Source organism: Mya arenaria, chromosome 5 (assembly GCF_026914265.1).
Source record: "Mya arenaria isolate MELC-2E11 chromosome 5, ASM2691426v1".
NCBI lineage: Eukaryota > Metazoa > Mollusca > Bivalvia > Myida > Myidae > Mya > Mya arenaria.
Window position 1 is genome coordinate 67,029,791 of NC_069126.1, and position 17,737 is coordinate 67,047,527.

At 33.3% G+C, this 17,737-nt stretch overlaps 1 protein-coding gene across 4 annotated transcripts; it reads right to left on the reverse strand.

Annotated features, from left to right (window-relative positions):
* Positions 1–1,079: 1,079 nt before the first annotated feature.
* LOC128234119 (nephrin-like) lies at positions 1,080–17,482 on the reverse strand. 4 transcript variants are annotated; one of them, XM_052948143.1, is made up of 27 exons: positions 17,376–17,482; positions 16,773–17,111; positions 15,465–15,797; positions 14,518–14,802; positions 14,066–14,371; positions 13,301–13,585; positions 12,227–12,526; positions 11,808–12,089; positions 11,246–11,536; positions 10,799–11,110; positions 10,017–10,325; positions 9,728–9,823; positions 9,484–9,511; positions 9,130–9,149; positions 8,298–8,346; positions 7,847–7,902; positions 7,303–7,339; positions 7,120–7,166; positions 6,208–6,235; positions 4,647–4,687; positions 4,413–4,461; positions 4,004–4,068; positions 3,547–3,592; positions 3,287–3,357; positions 2,971–3,030; positions 2,527–2,586; positions 1,080–2,135 (listed from the first exon to the last, which is right to left on the reverse strand). In XM_052948143.1, exons 1-27 carry the CDS (start codon positions 17,428–17,430, stop codon positions 2,059–2,061), a joined length of 3,927 nt encoding a protein of 1,308 aa, XP_052804103.1. In that variant the 5' UTR covers positions 17,431–17,482; the 3' UTR covers positions 1,080–2,058. The 4 variants fall into 4 exon arrangements, 3 of the variants coding, with proteins under 3 accessions (XP_052804103.1, XP_052804102.1, XP_052804104.1); XM_052948142.1 differs by having other exon boundaries at positions 3,284–3,357; XM_052948144.1 differs by lacking the exon at positions 11,246–11,536 and having other exon boundaries at positions 3,284–3,357.
* Between the last annotated feature and the right edge of the window lie 255 nt (positions 17,483–17,737).

Below are 17,737 nucleotides of genomic sequence, written 5' to 3' on the forward strand. Positions count from 1 at the left end.
ACCTCTAAACAGGGTTATCGACCAAGCTTGTCCCAGCAGCTTCAATTGTATTAAGAGAAATAACAACAATGTTCAGAAGATAAGGAAAGGTGAATGGCAGCACTATTGGTCTGTACAGGAGTCAGCAAGTAAATTATTTACGAAATGTTGTATTTAGTATAGTGTTTTGTTTCTATTCACATAACAATTAAGAACTAAAACAATGTAAAAAAAACACTCATCATTCAAATAACCAAATGAACAGCACGGTTATTGAATAATTTAGTTGCAGTGGAAAACCGAGCCTTAAAATAGCTCATCATAAACAACTAAACATATATCGCTCGCATGATCTAAATATTTCTAATAATAGGGTAAATGCATGTCAACTAGCAATGCCATTTATAAAAAGACTTCTAATCTCGTAGCGATTTGTTTAGAAATTCCACCTTTGCGTGCAGCTTTTGTTTGTCTTAAACGTCCTTGTCTGGTTTCGGGTAATATCAAATTAGGGCGTTTGCCCGTTTAACAAGAAATTGTACACTACATTATACATCAATTGTATGCAATAATTTGATGTCACCCACTATGTATTAATCATACAAAAGGCATTCATTTTGATAACAATATTAAGACGGGTGCAATTGGAAATAAATTCCTGTTTTGAAGGCCACGCATTGACAACACAGCCCTGTTTATTTTGAGATATGAAAAGCTCGCCTCTTGATATTATGTTTAAAAGATACCCACCAAGCTGTCAGACGTGAAAGACTGTATTTTCAAAAGAGATTAAAAGGTTATCAAAACACGTCAATTTTGACTTCCAATTAAATAAATATCAGTTATCAAGGATCACATCATACAAAGCAAGAAGTCGGTGAATTTTAAATCTATTTGCTTAATGTAAACTGACACAGGTTACCTAACTACCTTAAGGAATTACGGTGGACGGCAGTTGTAACCGCAGTTGTTTTCCAAATCATATGCATAAGGAGCCGTGAACTGTATTTCTTCATTTTAATCTAATGCCAACAACTACACATTGCTTTCATAAGAAGAACACATGATCCAAGTTTCTTTTTATTGTAACAAATGTTAAAACATTTTAATAAGGACACACACATTATATAAACGGTAGGACGTGCAACAAGACGTACTGTCCGATTCCTTTTTCTCATTTGTCTTTGTGGTCTTATAACCCCCCTAAAAGGTGTCTGGTGTATTACTTTGTTTTAACGTCTCAAAATTACATAGATATATGCATAAACTTTCATGAATACATGTATGTATATAATATAATAATAACATTTAATTGACTTCTTTAATTGATAATATATATATATATATATCGATGCTTAAATAATCCCAGTTTAAAATATAAACATCCCTTTATACGCGCCAATATCAATTTCGTCGAAATGCCAGATAACAAACATATTCCACCTAAAGGTGAATGATTGTGCCCAATGTTTTTGTTAATTTTTATCTTGAATCATCAACTTCAACTCATGACCTTCTGCAAAAAGGTACAAACACATCATAAGTCAGATAGTCGTTTAACTGCTTGAAAAGATATTGACTTTTGACAGAGAACAAACATTAACGCGATTTGAGTGTTTTTTAATCTCTATTGTCTCCTACATTGAGACGGATTTATTGCAAATCTTATTTTAAGTACATAACGTATCGCTAAGGAGTACAATGGTTCTAGATTGCATGTCATTTTGATAACAGGGACAGTATATTTGGTATTCATGTTTTATACACCTTCTGAAGGTATTTTTACGAACACTTATGACGATATTGTGAAGTAATATTGGTTGTCGCGTTTATACGTGTCTCTTGTTTGGTGATGAATTAAAAGTTAGAACACATTATATAAAATCTCAATTATTTAAAAAAGGAGGAAACATTTATTGTCCGCATTATTGAAATAATGGTAGTTAGTTTTACATGCATGACAAAAGACGCAGATAACAGTTCTATTTACAAATCAAATAATGACTCTGTTCATGTAAATTGCTAGTGCTCTTTGAAGTGATTATCACATGTTTTTGGATTCACATTTATCTATGTCATTCACAAGGCCACTTTAAGATTGAGATATGATGCTCTGTCACCGGTCTTTGTGTTCCTATCGTCTTCATCTGAACTGTCTGAAATACATAAACTCGTATATTTTTATATTGTAGCAGCTGACTTCATATATGAGAATCTATAAATCGTCGTTTTTCCACAACTATAGTCATACATAAGTCTACAAGGCTTTTTTGAAAGGATTTTGGAGGTATTCGATAAGATATCGTAGTTTCAGTAATTTAAACATAACACTGATCTAATTAACTCTAAAAAATAATTGAAAGATGAACGCAAATTTATATGATTGTTATTTTCTAATAAAATGCTGTAATATGTTTAGGAGACCGTTTGATATACAACTTATCTTATTTGCTCATGATGTACTTGAATAACATCACATCTCAATACATTTTAGAATACATATGTACATGGCACATGATAATTAGAAATTATATGATAGTGCTGTACCTTTTTCAGACTTCCTCTTGACATCCTCCTTTTTTGTTTGCGGGAACCCTTTTACTGGTTCTAAATAGGAACGGAATAATTTTGGTCATATAGTCATGTAGTCGTATTGATTTAAATTTTACTGCCAAAATATATCATGGAAACTCTCAGAAGTCAAGGTTGCTCAGTGGGTGTGTTTGTGTGTCTACATGCGTGCGTGCGTGTGTGTGTGGGGGGGGGGGTGTATTTCTTTGCATGTGTGCCTGCGTGTATGCGAGCGCCCCTCTTTGTTTGTGCTGGCGTGTGAACCGTGCAATATTATTTAAACAAGCAAAGTGCGTGAATTAATATAGCTGGATTATTCTAACGAAACCCTTTTTAAAAGGATTCCGATATTTGATAGCAACATGTAATTATATTGCAGGGGCAAAAGGATAATACGTGCAGCCTTTACAAAAATCTTACTGGCATACACATCCATGTCCATATAGCCAGAGTTGCATGCGTCTTTCTTCAGATTATTGTCTGAAACAGAGGCATTAGATATGTTTTGATATTATGGACTATAAACGTACCATTTTCAACTTAGTGTATACATTTGAATAAAATTAAGTAACTCTCCTTCATGTAACTTTCTACAATGATTCATTTCGAAATGTGTATTGTTAGCAATCATCTTGGATGAATAACAAACACTTGTGCATCCTGTAATTGTAACACTGGTTCCGGTTATACAGCTTATGAGTTGATCTACGTTACGAAGTTTATTAGTTATTACCACTTTCCTGCATTTCTTTTTTTACAGGTGTTTTCTTCCCCCCAACCGGATGAAGGTAGTCATCTGAAGCTTTGCTGTAAAAAGGCGTGTATATAATATGCATAATTTTAATATTACAATCATTGAAGTCATAAAAAGTATCAAATAAATAACATTTTTCAACAACGATTAATGCAAACGCTTGAACGCCTTAATTCATTTCTGCCGATCTTGAATTCCTAGTCTAACTTAATGACATGTACTAAAATTATTTTCATATTAACCTTTTGTCAATCGTTTCATTTAGGGATCTATCCGAGATATCACGACCTGAAATTGACAAGCAAGATGAATGTTAAATGCACGCGCATGATCATGATCAATGGCAACTACAGCCCATATGTATACTATCAGAGCGAATTAACTCTTGGTATGTGTGATTCGAAGTTGACATCTACTCTCATAAACTGTTTTGCTTGTGGTTGTGTTGTTTTGTCACTATGCGTTTAGCGATGTGATATATTTGGCACACTGGCGTACGTTTTGATGTGCATCACAAAATACTGACTAAATGTTTTAACCTTTCATATCATTTTCATTCCATTCATATACACCTAACAAGTTAACACATATGTGAACGTTTATAGTGTCGATAGCAATCACTCGTTCAGAGACCTGGTATTTATATAACGTTATGTCTAAACTGCAATTAAGTTTTACTTTTTCTCCAAAACGCTTTACCATTGTCTTTCGTCGATTTAGTTTTTCCTTGCGGTACTACATTTGCAACGGGATGCAAGTAATCCCTGAAATGTTTTGAAACCGAATTGAACACATTGTTTTTAAGATATGTTTTATTTATAAATGTTGATAAATAAATAATGACAATTGTAAAGAGGTGAAACACATAGCAACCAAGATAAGAAGGTGGCGTTGATACCGTTATCCCAAACGTTGTTTTAACAGTTTGTCTTTGATAAGAGTTTGCGATTACTTACATTGAACCCCAAAATTGATCGTTTCTTTTCGTAACAGTAAAATGTTTGCTATCCCCCTCAACACAAACCCTGTACATTTCTTTGCTGAACTATCTCTTACTTATGACTGCATTTTATCAAAGAACGCAAAACAATTATTAGCATGTATTTACCTCGAAGCGGCTTCACCCTTGTCTGGAGGCGCTAGGGGTTCACGACGAACTGAGAAAAAAATCTTACATTTATAATGGATCGTTTGTACAACTAAGCGTGTACCAAATCAATGTTAAGAATCAACCTGAACAGAAGACACGTTTTGTTATTTATGTAATTGTACTAGGTAAGTCCAAAGCATCTAGTTTAGAATGTGACTAGATCCATGACAAGTAGTAATGATGTTTATATACCAGACGATGTAGCTGAGAGTTCTGCATAGGAACCTCGTGGGCTGAAACACAATATTTAAAAATGTGTTTTTACTTCGAACAATAAATGAGTGATTTACAGTTTCGATTTTAAAATATGAAAACATATTTCAGAATAAAGAGACAAATACACCAATGGAAATATATTTAGTTAAAATATAATATGAAGATTGTAAAAATAGTAAAAACAAAACAAATAAAATTAGAATAAAAATAAGCAAATTCGTTGAATTGATATCCCATGCTTGACGAGGCAAAGAAGATGTAATGGAAATCAAGTATTGGTGAAATTTTACAACTAAGACATGCAATGCGGCTGCAGAGAGTGAACTTTACTTTTGAGATATGAATTTGGCTGCAATTGTTTGAACTAAAGACATATTGTATATAGTGTAGCACTTCGATTCGACCTTGTAACCGTGATCTTGAATCAACATAATGAAAATCGCTAATGATCACGGGTTTGGTATGTGATGTGTATCATAATTTGAAGTAAATGACTTTTTCACTTGAGGAAACGGACTTGAACTTCACCATGGCCCGATTTAGCAAGCGGACGAGAAAAATCACAGAAAGAGACGTCCTCCACCTTGCATGATAAAGTCAAGGGGAACACTCAGATTACAGTTTTAAAAAAGTCTGCCGTTACACACTAATACATACAAGCGGTTCAGAATTTATCAAGAGAAACATTTTGACCAAGATGGAACGTATTCTAACCAATACCTACGAATGTATGGTTGCTATGATATTTTGACCAGATAAATATTTCAAAGATTTGTCAACGTGACCTTATTTTAGATCACATGTGAACTTGTTAGAAAATTGTCTAAGTCTTCATCAAAGGAAACATTCATTCAATATAGAATCAACTGTAATGCCTCTAACTTGTTTCAAAGATTTCATCAATTGACCTAGTTTTTGGTCCAGTTTTACCAACTGTCCAGAATCCATCAAGGGGAACATTGTAACCAAGTTTGAAATTATCTGACCAATCCCTACTGGTCTTGAATTGATCATACTTTAGAACAAAGTTATCCTTACATCATCACGATTCGCTTTGGTCATATAGTCAACAAAAAGTCAACAGATGTTAAAATGTAAAGTGCAATTTTAATTCATTTCTATGTGCGTTAATTTGGCTTGAAGTGCATTCAATTGGATATCCAAACTCTGTAACATATCTAACAACAAAATGTCTATTTGATCTAAATGCTACATCGTCTTTAAAAGATGTTTATGGAAATTAAGGAAAGGAGTATGCGGTGTTATTAAAGCTCGCTGCAAAGGAAACTGGACGTGTATATTTGTTTATAACAGCGCAATGAGCGAGCCATTTATTGTCGTCAAAATTTAAAATGATTATGTTCCATCTAACATTTTTTTTCAGGTAGCTTCCCAACATGATGTCAATATTTTTGGCGATCGAAATCAGTCAAACATGTTTGATCTATTCCATTTTCATTATACTTTACAGATAAGTCTGACCAGTAAAGAAAGTTGCAAGCAAATAGAGCTTTCAATAAGCAAAATACATACTCACTTTTCCACTGTAACTTTGACCTTGTGCCCTGTGAATAAAGATTGAATGTGCGATATTTCATTTTAGACTTGTTTGCTTCTTTTTTAAAAGAATATTCAAGAACATTTTGCAAAAGCTTTCAGAGCAATATAAAGAAAAACAAATCATGAGTGTATAATATATGAATTAACTAGATTTGAAGATTAACCGTGCTCTGTCAAAATTATTTCATACACGGAGAAAAATGCAATTTTAAAATATTCATGTTTACATTTTAATTCTTTATTTGCAAAGTTTATCTTGGATAAACCAACAACAACAATGCTTCCGAGACAAGTTAAGACAGCAGCAACAACATTGACATCATTCAAATAGACCTTAACGCAATGATACCCCATCAGACCAATAACAGGGATTGAAGAAGATATCGCACTACAAAACAATACATATGATCACCACACTCTCAAATGGAATGTATCAAAATTATAATATGTCTTAAAATAATTAAAATACCGATTGTATACAGAACCATAATGCATATAAATAGTATAGATTATTTTTTCCCTTTTTACACAACCATATATAGCAAAACAATCAATAAGTGAATAGGACGTGTGGATTTGTGTATGTGCGTGCATGTGTGCGTGTGCGTGCGCCCGTGTATGTGTTTGTTCCTGCGTGAAAGTATGAAACAATATAGATATGCTTTTGATTTATAATGTGTTCGAGATTGTTATTCAGTTATTACGATATATATAATCAAAATAAATAAGAATGTTTTAACAGGGATCATTTTACTATATCAGAGATTTTCCAGGTTAGTTGCGTTCATCGACATATGAATACGCGTTCATCTTCTGAAACCAGTACGAGTGAACATAGAGGGCGATAAAGTTCATTGGTGATAATAATAATAATAATTACACACCGTACCTTTTTGCTTTCTCCAAACAATTGGTTTTGTTTTCTTCTTGTCAACACTGTTGAACCAACAAAGAAGTATATATTTAATAATGTAGGGGTATATGAAAGTCGCTTTAAATACCAACTAAAACCAAGTTAAATCTATTACTTTATAGAGAAGCTTGGAAAAAAAATTCAACAAAGTTAAAGTACCTTGGAGGTTGATTTTCGGATGTCTGACCTGGATTGTCTGTTTTAAAGGAGAAAAAAAAATAAACTATTGTATTTGAACAAACACCGAGCAAGAAAATCGACTGTTACGGCTTCACACAAAGGTTAAATACGTTCCCGTCATACTTGCTGATGCTGTTGTGACGATCAGTCTTAACACATGCTATGCCACATTAAAACACAGTTTGAATGACACTGACAATGTATAGACGTAACATACCTAAGAACTATTGCTAAAAGCTATTTAGTTTTGATGTTGTATATTTTGTATTGAGGTATGCACATTTCCTTTTTGCTATTTAAAACATAAATATTGTACCGAATTAAAAGACATCAAGACACAAAATGGAGATCAAATGCAAGAACAAGTTGTCCTCAAGCGATTACTCAAGAGTTCTTGATACATTCCCTGTGCTTCTGAAACTGGGCAACAACCTCTATGCGCTTATAAGGATTCTTTCATATTCGACCGACGAGTACTAGAGATAAAGCTTTCCTTAAAAGAGCGTTTAAGATTTACAATTACCAAATCCAGTATATGTCGCGCTGTTTTGCGTTGGTCTATTAATGAGCTCTTGATACCTGAAAAGAAGGACACATTTATAGACGTTTAAACATAATAATGTAGCCATACAAAAAAAAAATATTTAGCTGTATGATTAACGATGTTATAGGTTTTGTGATTAGTCGCGAGATTCTAACAAAATAGATTTGTAAAAACGTCATTAGGAACATATTCATTCTGTTCTTTTTTTAAAGATTATTTACCTTGTCAATGTTTCATACTGCCTAAATTTATTCTCTTACTTTTGTAAAACTACTTTTATAATATTTAAATCAAAATTGCCAATCCCGTATTATTTGGAACCCCTATATTTGACAGTGCCAATGCCAAGGATATTTCATCGATATACTTGGTAAACCAAACAATGCTAATATATCAACATCATTGGAGGTCATCAGATAATGATACATACCCTTTAGAACCAACTATGTCTTCACCGATTTCTGCATACGGATTCAAATCTGAAAGACAACATTTTAGATCGAATATATTAAACAATTATAAGTTAATAGTATGAACATTGGATTTTATTAAGATAGTCAAAATACTTAATGTAAATATTCTATATAAATAAATGGCCGACTTTGAATATTGAATGTCCAAAACTCATAAGTATGGACAACGAAGTATGGTCAACATTTGACATTTCAATGCCCTTAACTCTAGCGCGAACAATGCGATCTGGATGATGATGTAACTTGGTAAAGACAGTATGCTTATTGTATTTAAAAGCTGGTAAAGATTGAATATGAACTACTTAAGTAAGGCAGTGGAGTGTTATGCAATAGAAACGTAATCGATAAGCCAAGTAGTCATTGACGTAACGAACATCCTGTTTGGAGACATAACAGAAAATCAACAGGTATTTTTTTTCGATGACACCCAGTATGTTGTTTTCGTTAAATTGTCTCTCACAAATGTTTATTGTGTTATTTAAGAAATTGGACACAAAAGAAATATTTCGCCACCAAATTTGATGAAAAATTGATGAGGTTTTTATATAAACGTTACGGTATTGAAATTCAATTTTTCTTTTTATCAAAAGGTATGCGATTGAAAATCATCATTACAGTTTGCATTGCTTTAATGTAGAAATTCAACAAAAAATATTTTATTTGGCTACGACGAAAGTCCTGGCGACAAATATATTACCCTTGACACTTATCATGTATACATATAAACAATTTGCGCTTTTTTAGAGAACGATCTTCTATCATGCTTCATTTTAACAATTTCCTACTTACCCTTTTCTGACATAGAGATCCTGAAATATTATAAGAGGCTTGACATAATGTTATCTAAAACCGCACATGAAACACAAACTTGCGATTCCAAACAAAAACGGACCAACTCTTCAACTTCAAATTTTGTGGTCGATAATAGATCGTAAACGTAGGTCTTACACTTTCTCCAGAATTTCCACAGTTATGATTTATTTATGTTCAAAGCGTCTTGAAAAGATTGATGAATATTAAGGGTACACATCTAGGATTTTTACGTGAATAGGACGATAAACAAATCAAACCACTGAACGGCTTGATGTATGTATTAGTATAACACAGGGAATCGAAACAAAGAGATAGATAACACAAACTTACTCTTCATTTCTGTTTCTGTCATGTCGGCCTGTAAATAGATATCAACATGAAGTATTACTATGTATTCATATTAAGACAATATTGTAAGAATGTAATTCGTTTATACATTTTTGACTAATACAACACAAATATACACTATATGTGTAACAACAAGTTTTGCGTCAATAAAGAATGAACCAAGGAAAATATTACTTCTACAGCAAACCGAAACAAGTTTTGCTGGTGTATATTAACCTGTTTATACCTTTATATTTCCTGCAAGTAATAACAACTATGACGACAAGAACCACAACGCCCCCTCCAACGGCTCCAACAATCCATAACTTTGTATCACTTTTCGCTGAAAATATTTTTTCAAAATATACAAAATAATTTATAAAGTCCCATTTTAAATTTCTTTTTAGTCAGATATTCCGTGATTTAACGAACAACTACCGTTTAATAGAGCAATTATAAGATAATTTGTAAGGGAATTTTAAACGAGTAAACATCAATAAAAATGATTCAAATAAATCAGTAAGTAGCATATTCACCTGCGTTTGGACTTTGAGTCTGAAACTCTATGATTGAAGAATAATTCGAAGCACCAATGCTATTTCTTGATCGAATCCTTGCTTCGTATGAGCTTCCACTGACTAGTTCGTACAGAGTATGATTTAAAATAGGTTTTAAATTATCTTCGATGAAGACTGTGCTCCATGAGACAGAAGTTGTATGCTTATATTCGAGTAAAAATGTCTGCGGGAGACCTCCGTTAAAACCCCGTGTCCATTGCACTGTTGCAGATGAAGAAGTCACTGTCTCGTTGATAACCCTTAGCATGAAAGGAGACGTGGGCTTCTCTGCAAAACAAAGGAGATAAGACTACTAGTATATTCGCGATAATAGGAACAAGTCACCTCTCACTTTAAGACTTCATACCAGTATTAAAGGATTAAATTGGTAAACTTAATATCCCCACTCCATGTAAGAATTCATAAAGGGTTTTAAAGAATTGTTTTGATGAATTATACGTCACCTCTTACTTAAAGACATCATCAGAGTAGTCAATGATTAATTTGATGAAATAAATGCCACCTTTAACTTTAAGACTTTATCAAATAAGTAAGGGAGTGAATTGTTGAACGTAAAGCCACCTCCCACACCAAGACAGCATAAAGGGAGTAAAGGATTAAATTGAAGGAATAAATGCCACCTCTCACTCTAAGATTTTATCAAAGTAGTAAAGGATTAAATTGTTGAACTAAATACCACCTCTCACTTAAAGACTTTATCAAAGTACATGTAGCAAAGGATTAAATTAATGATCAATTACGTGGAGGTAGTAATGTGAAGTTCCACTGTTGTGTTCCAATTTCGTTGGAAACCGTAACTCGGTAGAGACCGAAGTCAGAGTCAGTTACTCGATAAATGATAACATCAGATTGAAGACCATCCCTGACGAGTATTTGGCGTTCCGGAGTGCTTTCAATCACGTCCCAATACGATCCATTATACATTTCCCAAACAAAGTCATTTGAATTCGGAACTGGATAGGCCACAATGACTAAACTGAGTATTGCCGTCGAGCCAGCGACCCGCACTAACTCTTTGCTAAGGTGAAAGGAAGGCATTGTTCTTGGCTTGCCTAAACGACAACATAATATAGGTTAAGTGCCATATTTGTTGTATATAGATCTAACACCTCATTATAAAACAGTTGAATTCGCAATTTTATCATGATACATCTAAACTTAATTACAAGATCTGTAAGATTGCATACATTTTACATTTATTTGAAAATAGTGTTCGTCTGGCTCTGTGTTAAACATATTCGCAGCAGAGCATCTATAGCGTCCACTGTCGTTTTCACATGTCATTCCATCCTTTTTAAATGTCAGTTCTGAAGCATTTTGAATTTTTGCAACGGCTTTACTATTCAATGCAAAACTGATATTTGAACCAGGCAAACTGTCCACCAAGCAGGTAAACTCTATATTATCATTCTGATTTATTTCCATAATTGGATCAACTGGAACTCCAGAAAATGTTATTGATGTAACTGTGGCCTTATCTACGAATACAAAAAAGACACTTATTGGCATTTTTCAACTATACCTTTGCATTCTGAATATCAGTGTTAAATTCACAGTCATTTAAACACTGTCTGTGACACGTCACTACACCTCATGAAATAAAACTAATGTTTAATAGGTTTGATTTGCAGAGATTATTCAGCAAATGCTAGTTCGTGTTCAACTGAAAAAGCAATCATCTTAAAGCAAGTCGCTGTCTTATGAATCCAAAAACATTATAAAAATATTAAAACAAAGACATTCACTTACATTGAATTTCAAGCTCTAAATATTCTGAATTGAATCCTGTTTGGGGCGGACATCCACTCGGTTTCATTGTATTAAAAGCTGTACATCGGTAAAATCCAGACTGAATCCGAGTAACATTTTCAAAATCCAATTTAGGGTTAGTCGATAAGGTCGAATTATTGGATTTGTTTGTCCATTTTATGGAGTCAAATAATGGATTTCCATCTATGACAGGACAATGAACACTAAACGACTGACCCTCAACAACTACGTGTTTACCCAGACGCCCGACAGTCGGAGGATCTTATGTAAAAAATTAAAAAATGAATCAGGTTTAAATGTAAAAAAATAACATAAGGTTACATCAAGTGAAAATCCAACTATACAGGGATGAAGTTATATACAATTAACATTACTAAACATTTACCTGACATACTTACATAAAACGGTGATTGCAACTGATGACGAATTATACCCAAATATTTCTCCATCTTTCGTGGTTGTCATACGATTTTCTGCACTACAGGTATACTTTCCAGCATCCTGTCTGGTAACATTTGTTATGTTAAAGGTCTGTCCTGGTAAAGCTTTATCAAGCCATGATATGTCAGCCGATGGACGACTATCAGCAATGCAATAAAACATGATATTTTCACCCTCTGTAATGTTAATTGAGCCCTCTACAACTTGATAATCGTCAGAACAAGACCGAAAATATAGTAGTGGTGTTGTCGGTGGATCTGCAATGCGTATAATCTGATTATGGTATCATATATACCATTAGGTTCTGACGCCTGATGATCGTTATTGTTAAAAAATTGTAAACAATATAACGAGACTGGATAAGCAACTATGGACCATAGGTTTCCAAAAAAGGCCATTTCCATTCTGATTTTCGTAAAAATAAAGATTATTTAAACTGCAATAACTTTATTTGTTATATGTATTATCAGACAATTATTTACAAATATTTTATCAGTATGCAATTCTCTTTGAGTTGATACTATAATTATATGGGATCACTATGAATCATAATGTGACCTTATTATCAACGACTCAATGCCTGGCGTTTTTTATTTGAATACATTTATGATGATCAAATGTATGCACACATAGGATTACGCATGAAAAGCATTGTTTTATAAACTTATTTCAACTGGAGTCCTTCGTTGATGAAAACACTGTTTAAGATACAAGGCGGTATTACTGAATTACTTAATATCTGAATTCAAAAAGATTCGTAGGATCGTTCACATACCCAATATAAAGTTTCGATACACGATACATTAATTTCCTTGGATTTAACAATAATGAGAAATCATGCGAAACTATTAATATTTCATAACTTCCTTCTTAAGCCGAAAACGATATGGTTGACCCACTGGTACAGTTTAATAACATATTTGGTATTGTGCCGCAAGAGTTTCAATCCGCAACAGGTGCTCTAAAGCAAACGTTGGGACAGGTTATTTTTGTACGGGCGATCTTTATAACTACATATAATTTATACTCACATAATACAGTGACGTTTAGAATTGATTCATTGCTGCCATTCACCGTCTCTCCAACGATTGGGTTCATTATGTTGCTGACATTGCACATAAAGGAACTGTCATTTTCCATGGGCCCTATTGTTAGTAACTGACTCGTTAAATTCCAGAGGTAAATTGGAGGACCAGGTCTAGAATAGGAAACGCATTTTACGTCAATCGTTTCGTTGCGGAGCATGACTAGATTTTCATTTAGTATCAAGCTGTCGTTGAGGTCGCCATAATAAAAATTTGGCTTTGTCGGTGAATCTAAAATACAAAACGTACTCATTATAATAACAGTGCGAGGGGCTGTTGTGGTACAAATTATTATCCGAACAAACCCTTTGCACAATAAATGACCTAGCTGGATTTATATAAGCATTGCTAATCCGAATACAATGAACCAACATGATGATGTAAAATGTTCTTCTGATATGTACACTGTGGCGATGATGCTTTTCCAGAAAGAATTTATTAAATCCAAGATTAATTTGACTGATCAACATGATGTTAAACCATTGGTGTCATTTTGTTTTGAAGAAAAATAAACACGAAGTCAGAATCATAAATTTCAATAATACAAGAAAAACCACATGGACAAGTCCAGAAGTTAAAAGAAATCTTTCGCAACCACAAGACAACATTAAACAAGGCCAAATGACACTGCACAAGAGACACAAACGCCATTTAACAGGAACACATCAACCATGTATGCAAATAGCTTTTATCAAAACAGTAAGTACTTACATAGTAAATCAACATTAAGTGATGCGGATGCAAATCCTGTCAATATTTCACCAACTGTAGGTACCATTATGTTGGACACTTCGCATGTATATTCACCAATAACCCGATCACTTGCGTTGGTTAAGTTCAATGTTTCTGAATATATTACTTTGTCTGAGTTCGAAAACGTCCACGTGTAGTTGTCTGCTTGCGGGTTACTTTTAGCATAACATTCTACTTTATAATTTAAACCTTTAATAACGGATACAGTGCCTTTATCAAAAACGGTTGCATTCATTAGTCTCAAATCCGGCGTTGAAGGGCCAACTGAAATGCACTCATAACTTTCGTATAAGATTAATTGTATAAAAAACTGAATGTATTAACATTGAGATCGTTTTCAACAGTAATTTCCATTTCATGAAATGTCGTACTTGCTTATAACATACATATAAGGAAATTCTTTTTCTTACACAAGACATTGATATGGACAGAAGATGTTGATTTGGCATTCAATACATGTGTTGCAGTGCATGTACAATCTTCATCTTCATATGCCGACCATGTGACAGCCCTTGAAACACCCGAGCCAGAATAATTTGTTTCTCCCATCTCTCCATCAGTGCAATCCCATGTAATGTTTGGTGCTGGGTTCCCACCAAGAACGGTACATGTGAGCGTCTGGGATTTATTTCGGATGGCAAAGTATTCATATCCGGAATTTACCTCAATGATAGATGGTGCCTCCTTCGGTGGAACTTAAACACAAAACTATTAGTTAATTTGCAATATAAATATTACCAATGTATTCTAAATGCTATCTAATGAGAACGAATAGCACCAATTTAAGTAAACAAAACGTTGCACAAATACAATAATAATGCATACTATTCAGTTCAACTGCAAGTATTTGGAAAAAGGAGAACATTTATAGTGAAAGGAACTAAACAATACTCTCTGATACCTTATTGAATATTAATTATATAGTATTGCTGGAAACAATAATTCGATTGTTAATGAGACATTCGTTGAACTGACGTCAGCAATGTTAAATTTTCTTCGTACAAAAAATAACGAAAACATGCAAATCATTTTTCTATAAATTGTGATATAATGATAATTATTACCAAAAGTAAAAGGAAAATAGTTTAACAGCTATTTTAATAGCTAAATGAGACCTTGTCATTACCAAAAGGCACATATTGCATAGATTCAATCAAACTGTCTTCGTTTCTGTATCCTATTGCTCAAGACAACTATGTTAGTATTATTAGCCCATAATTGTCCTCATATGTTTTAATAGTTAGGTTAGGGTGATCCTTTGCAGAGTAAGAGGAGTATTAGTTCAATAATACAAGTAATGCTATTTGAGTTGTATACATATTAAATACTAGTATCTTGACATGTACGTTACACTTACACCAGATGTCCAAGGTTATCATTCTTGACATATAACTAGCAGATCCATTTTTGGCATCAGCCGTGCAATAAATGTTTTCGTCATTTATAGATCTTGTACCAAAGAGTGACAGCACAGAGGTAGTGACAAACGTTCTATCCGAGTTTAACTTGGAAGAAGTGCTCACAGACTGATGAATGGCAGTGTCGTCTATTGTTCGATTGCTGTAAAACCATGTCACATCGGCCTCCGGAATTGTGCGAGCAACCGTGCAAGTAAATGTAAATGTTGTGTTTTCTACAAACGATGCAATAGACAACGATGGGTCGTTAATGTTAACATCCGAAGGGGGGACTGCAAAATATGAGAAATGTGATAAGTCATTACAATGACTGTAAACCGGGAGTTCCATTCATTCATTCATTCATTCATTCATTCATTCATTCATTCATTCATTCATTCATTCATTCATTCATTCATTCATTCATTCATTCATTCATTCATTCATTCATTCATTCATTCATTCATTTATTCATTTATTCATTCATTCATTCATTCATTTTTTAACTATATCCCCCGCAAGGGAGATTTGAACACAACGTCATATAAATATGAGCATGTTAAAATATGTAAGTAGAAAAAGTTATTTCATGCATGATATAGCAATATCATTGACAAAGTAACAACAATTGTTTGACCATACAATATAAACATAATCATCTAACGTAATATATGCACAAATGCCAATATTTCAGTATGTGGACATTACTAAAAGGACCAAATAAAACATGTATTTCAAAACATGTAATAAAAGATAAACAAAACAAGTGCATTTAAAAAAAATAAAAAAATATTGAGGTTAAAAAGGTCATTCTTTCATAAAAGTGGTTGTCTATTCTTTTTTATAACCATGGGTTTTAAATTCCTTATAATTAGTAAACATGCCTAAAACGCCTTCTGAAGTACAAATGTGTTTCTATGAACGTGAATTTACTTCCCTGTGAAACCTTTGATCAAATAATTGTATTTTCTAATTTACATATATCTTAAGTAAATACCGTCAGGTGATCCAATGTGAACTTGATTTGAAAGGGGCTATCCATATATTGTTATGTTCGATGAAACGATTTGACTGATGGATCAAAATTGAAATAAAAAAAAAAATGTTGAAACATGTCATTCAGATGCATTTGTATAACACATGAAAACAAACATAACATTTTGAATTTGTCAGACCTTAATCTGTTATAAAATACAATATTGGGTGATTATTAGGATGTTTTATTCGTTTGAAATTATATATTGTTTATAATAAAAATGTCAGCTGACCTGTTACACTAATATTGACCGCATTACTATATGCGTTTTCAGCGAAGCACTTCCATCCATCGCCGTGGTTTAAACTGGTCACACGTTTTATGGTCAAAGTAAGCACAGATCTATTCTGGCACTCATATTCGTAAAGAGTTTTATTTGGACCACTAGACAGATCTGGAGGGGCACATGACCCGTTTTCGTTGATAATAATAATGCCAATAGCTATGTTTTCACGTAACCAGGCATAATATGAAAGGTTTTTGTTGTTACTTTTGCATGTAAGAGTCAAAGTCCCATTTTCGATCACGGTTGCTTGAGAAGGCGTAAGAATCGTTTGCTGGTGAATCTTTCCTACCAAATGAAAAAAGGTATCATTATAATACAATCATTTATGTTAAAGCCAGGATCAAGGCCATTATTGAAACGATCCTGTATGACATGCAATTTATTTAATTCAAAATAAGTTTCATGTTGATGTTCGATGGACACTTACTACTAATTAATTGTTAGAACATAACATGATTTTTGTTTAATTCATGTTTGTTTATTATAATTAATTTTACAACATATTGCACAAACTCAAACTGCGTTAAAAGTAGATGAAATTATACATACCTAACAATGAAAGCCATAATATTAAAACATAAATCTTTATACACAGTCGCGGCATTATTTCATATTGCAAGCGGATGTTTTTGTCTTTAGCACAAAAATTGTCCTCGGATCTTATCATTACTACCCGGGATATAATGGCTAATGTGTATTCATATCGACTCTTAACAGAAGACGAAACTAGTCCATAGTAAGGCCTTATATCAAATATCAACTGTTTCCCATGCACGACCGACGCTAAAACATATGCACTTAGGATGCTGTTTTTGTTCTGTTTTTTTGAACAAATCATGCTAGGAATCGCGACATATTAATAGCTTCTTTTGTGTATGGTATCTAGATAATGTTGTTGCTAATGAGTGACA

Bases quoted from the DNA above. Each gene is read 5' to 3' on its own strand.
- LOC128234119 (XM_052948142.1), bottom strand. From the start codon at position 17,430: ATGCCGCGACTGTGTATAAAGATTTATGTTTTAATATTATGGCTTTCA. The intron at 8,347-9,129 runs GTAAGTAGGAAA...GTTGTCTTTCAG, and splicing joins GATCTCTATGTCAGAAAAGG to ATTTGAATCCGTATGCAGAA. The intron at 4,688-6,207 runs GTGAGTATGTAT...ATTGTGTTTCAG, and splicing joins GTCAAAGTTACAGTGGAAAA to CCCACGAGGTTCCTATGCAG.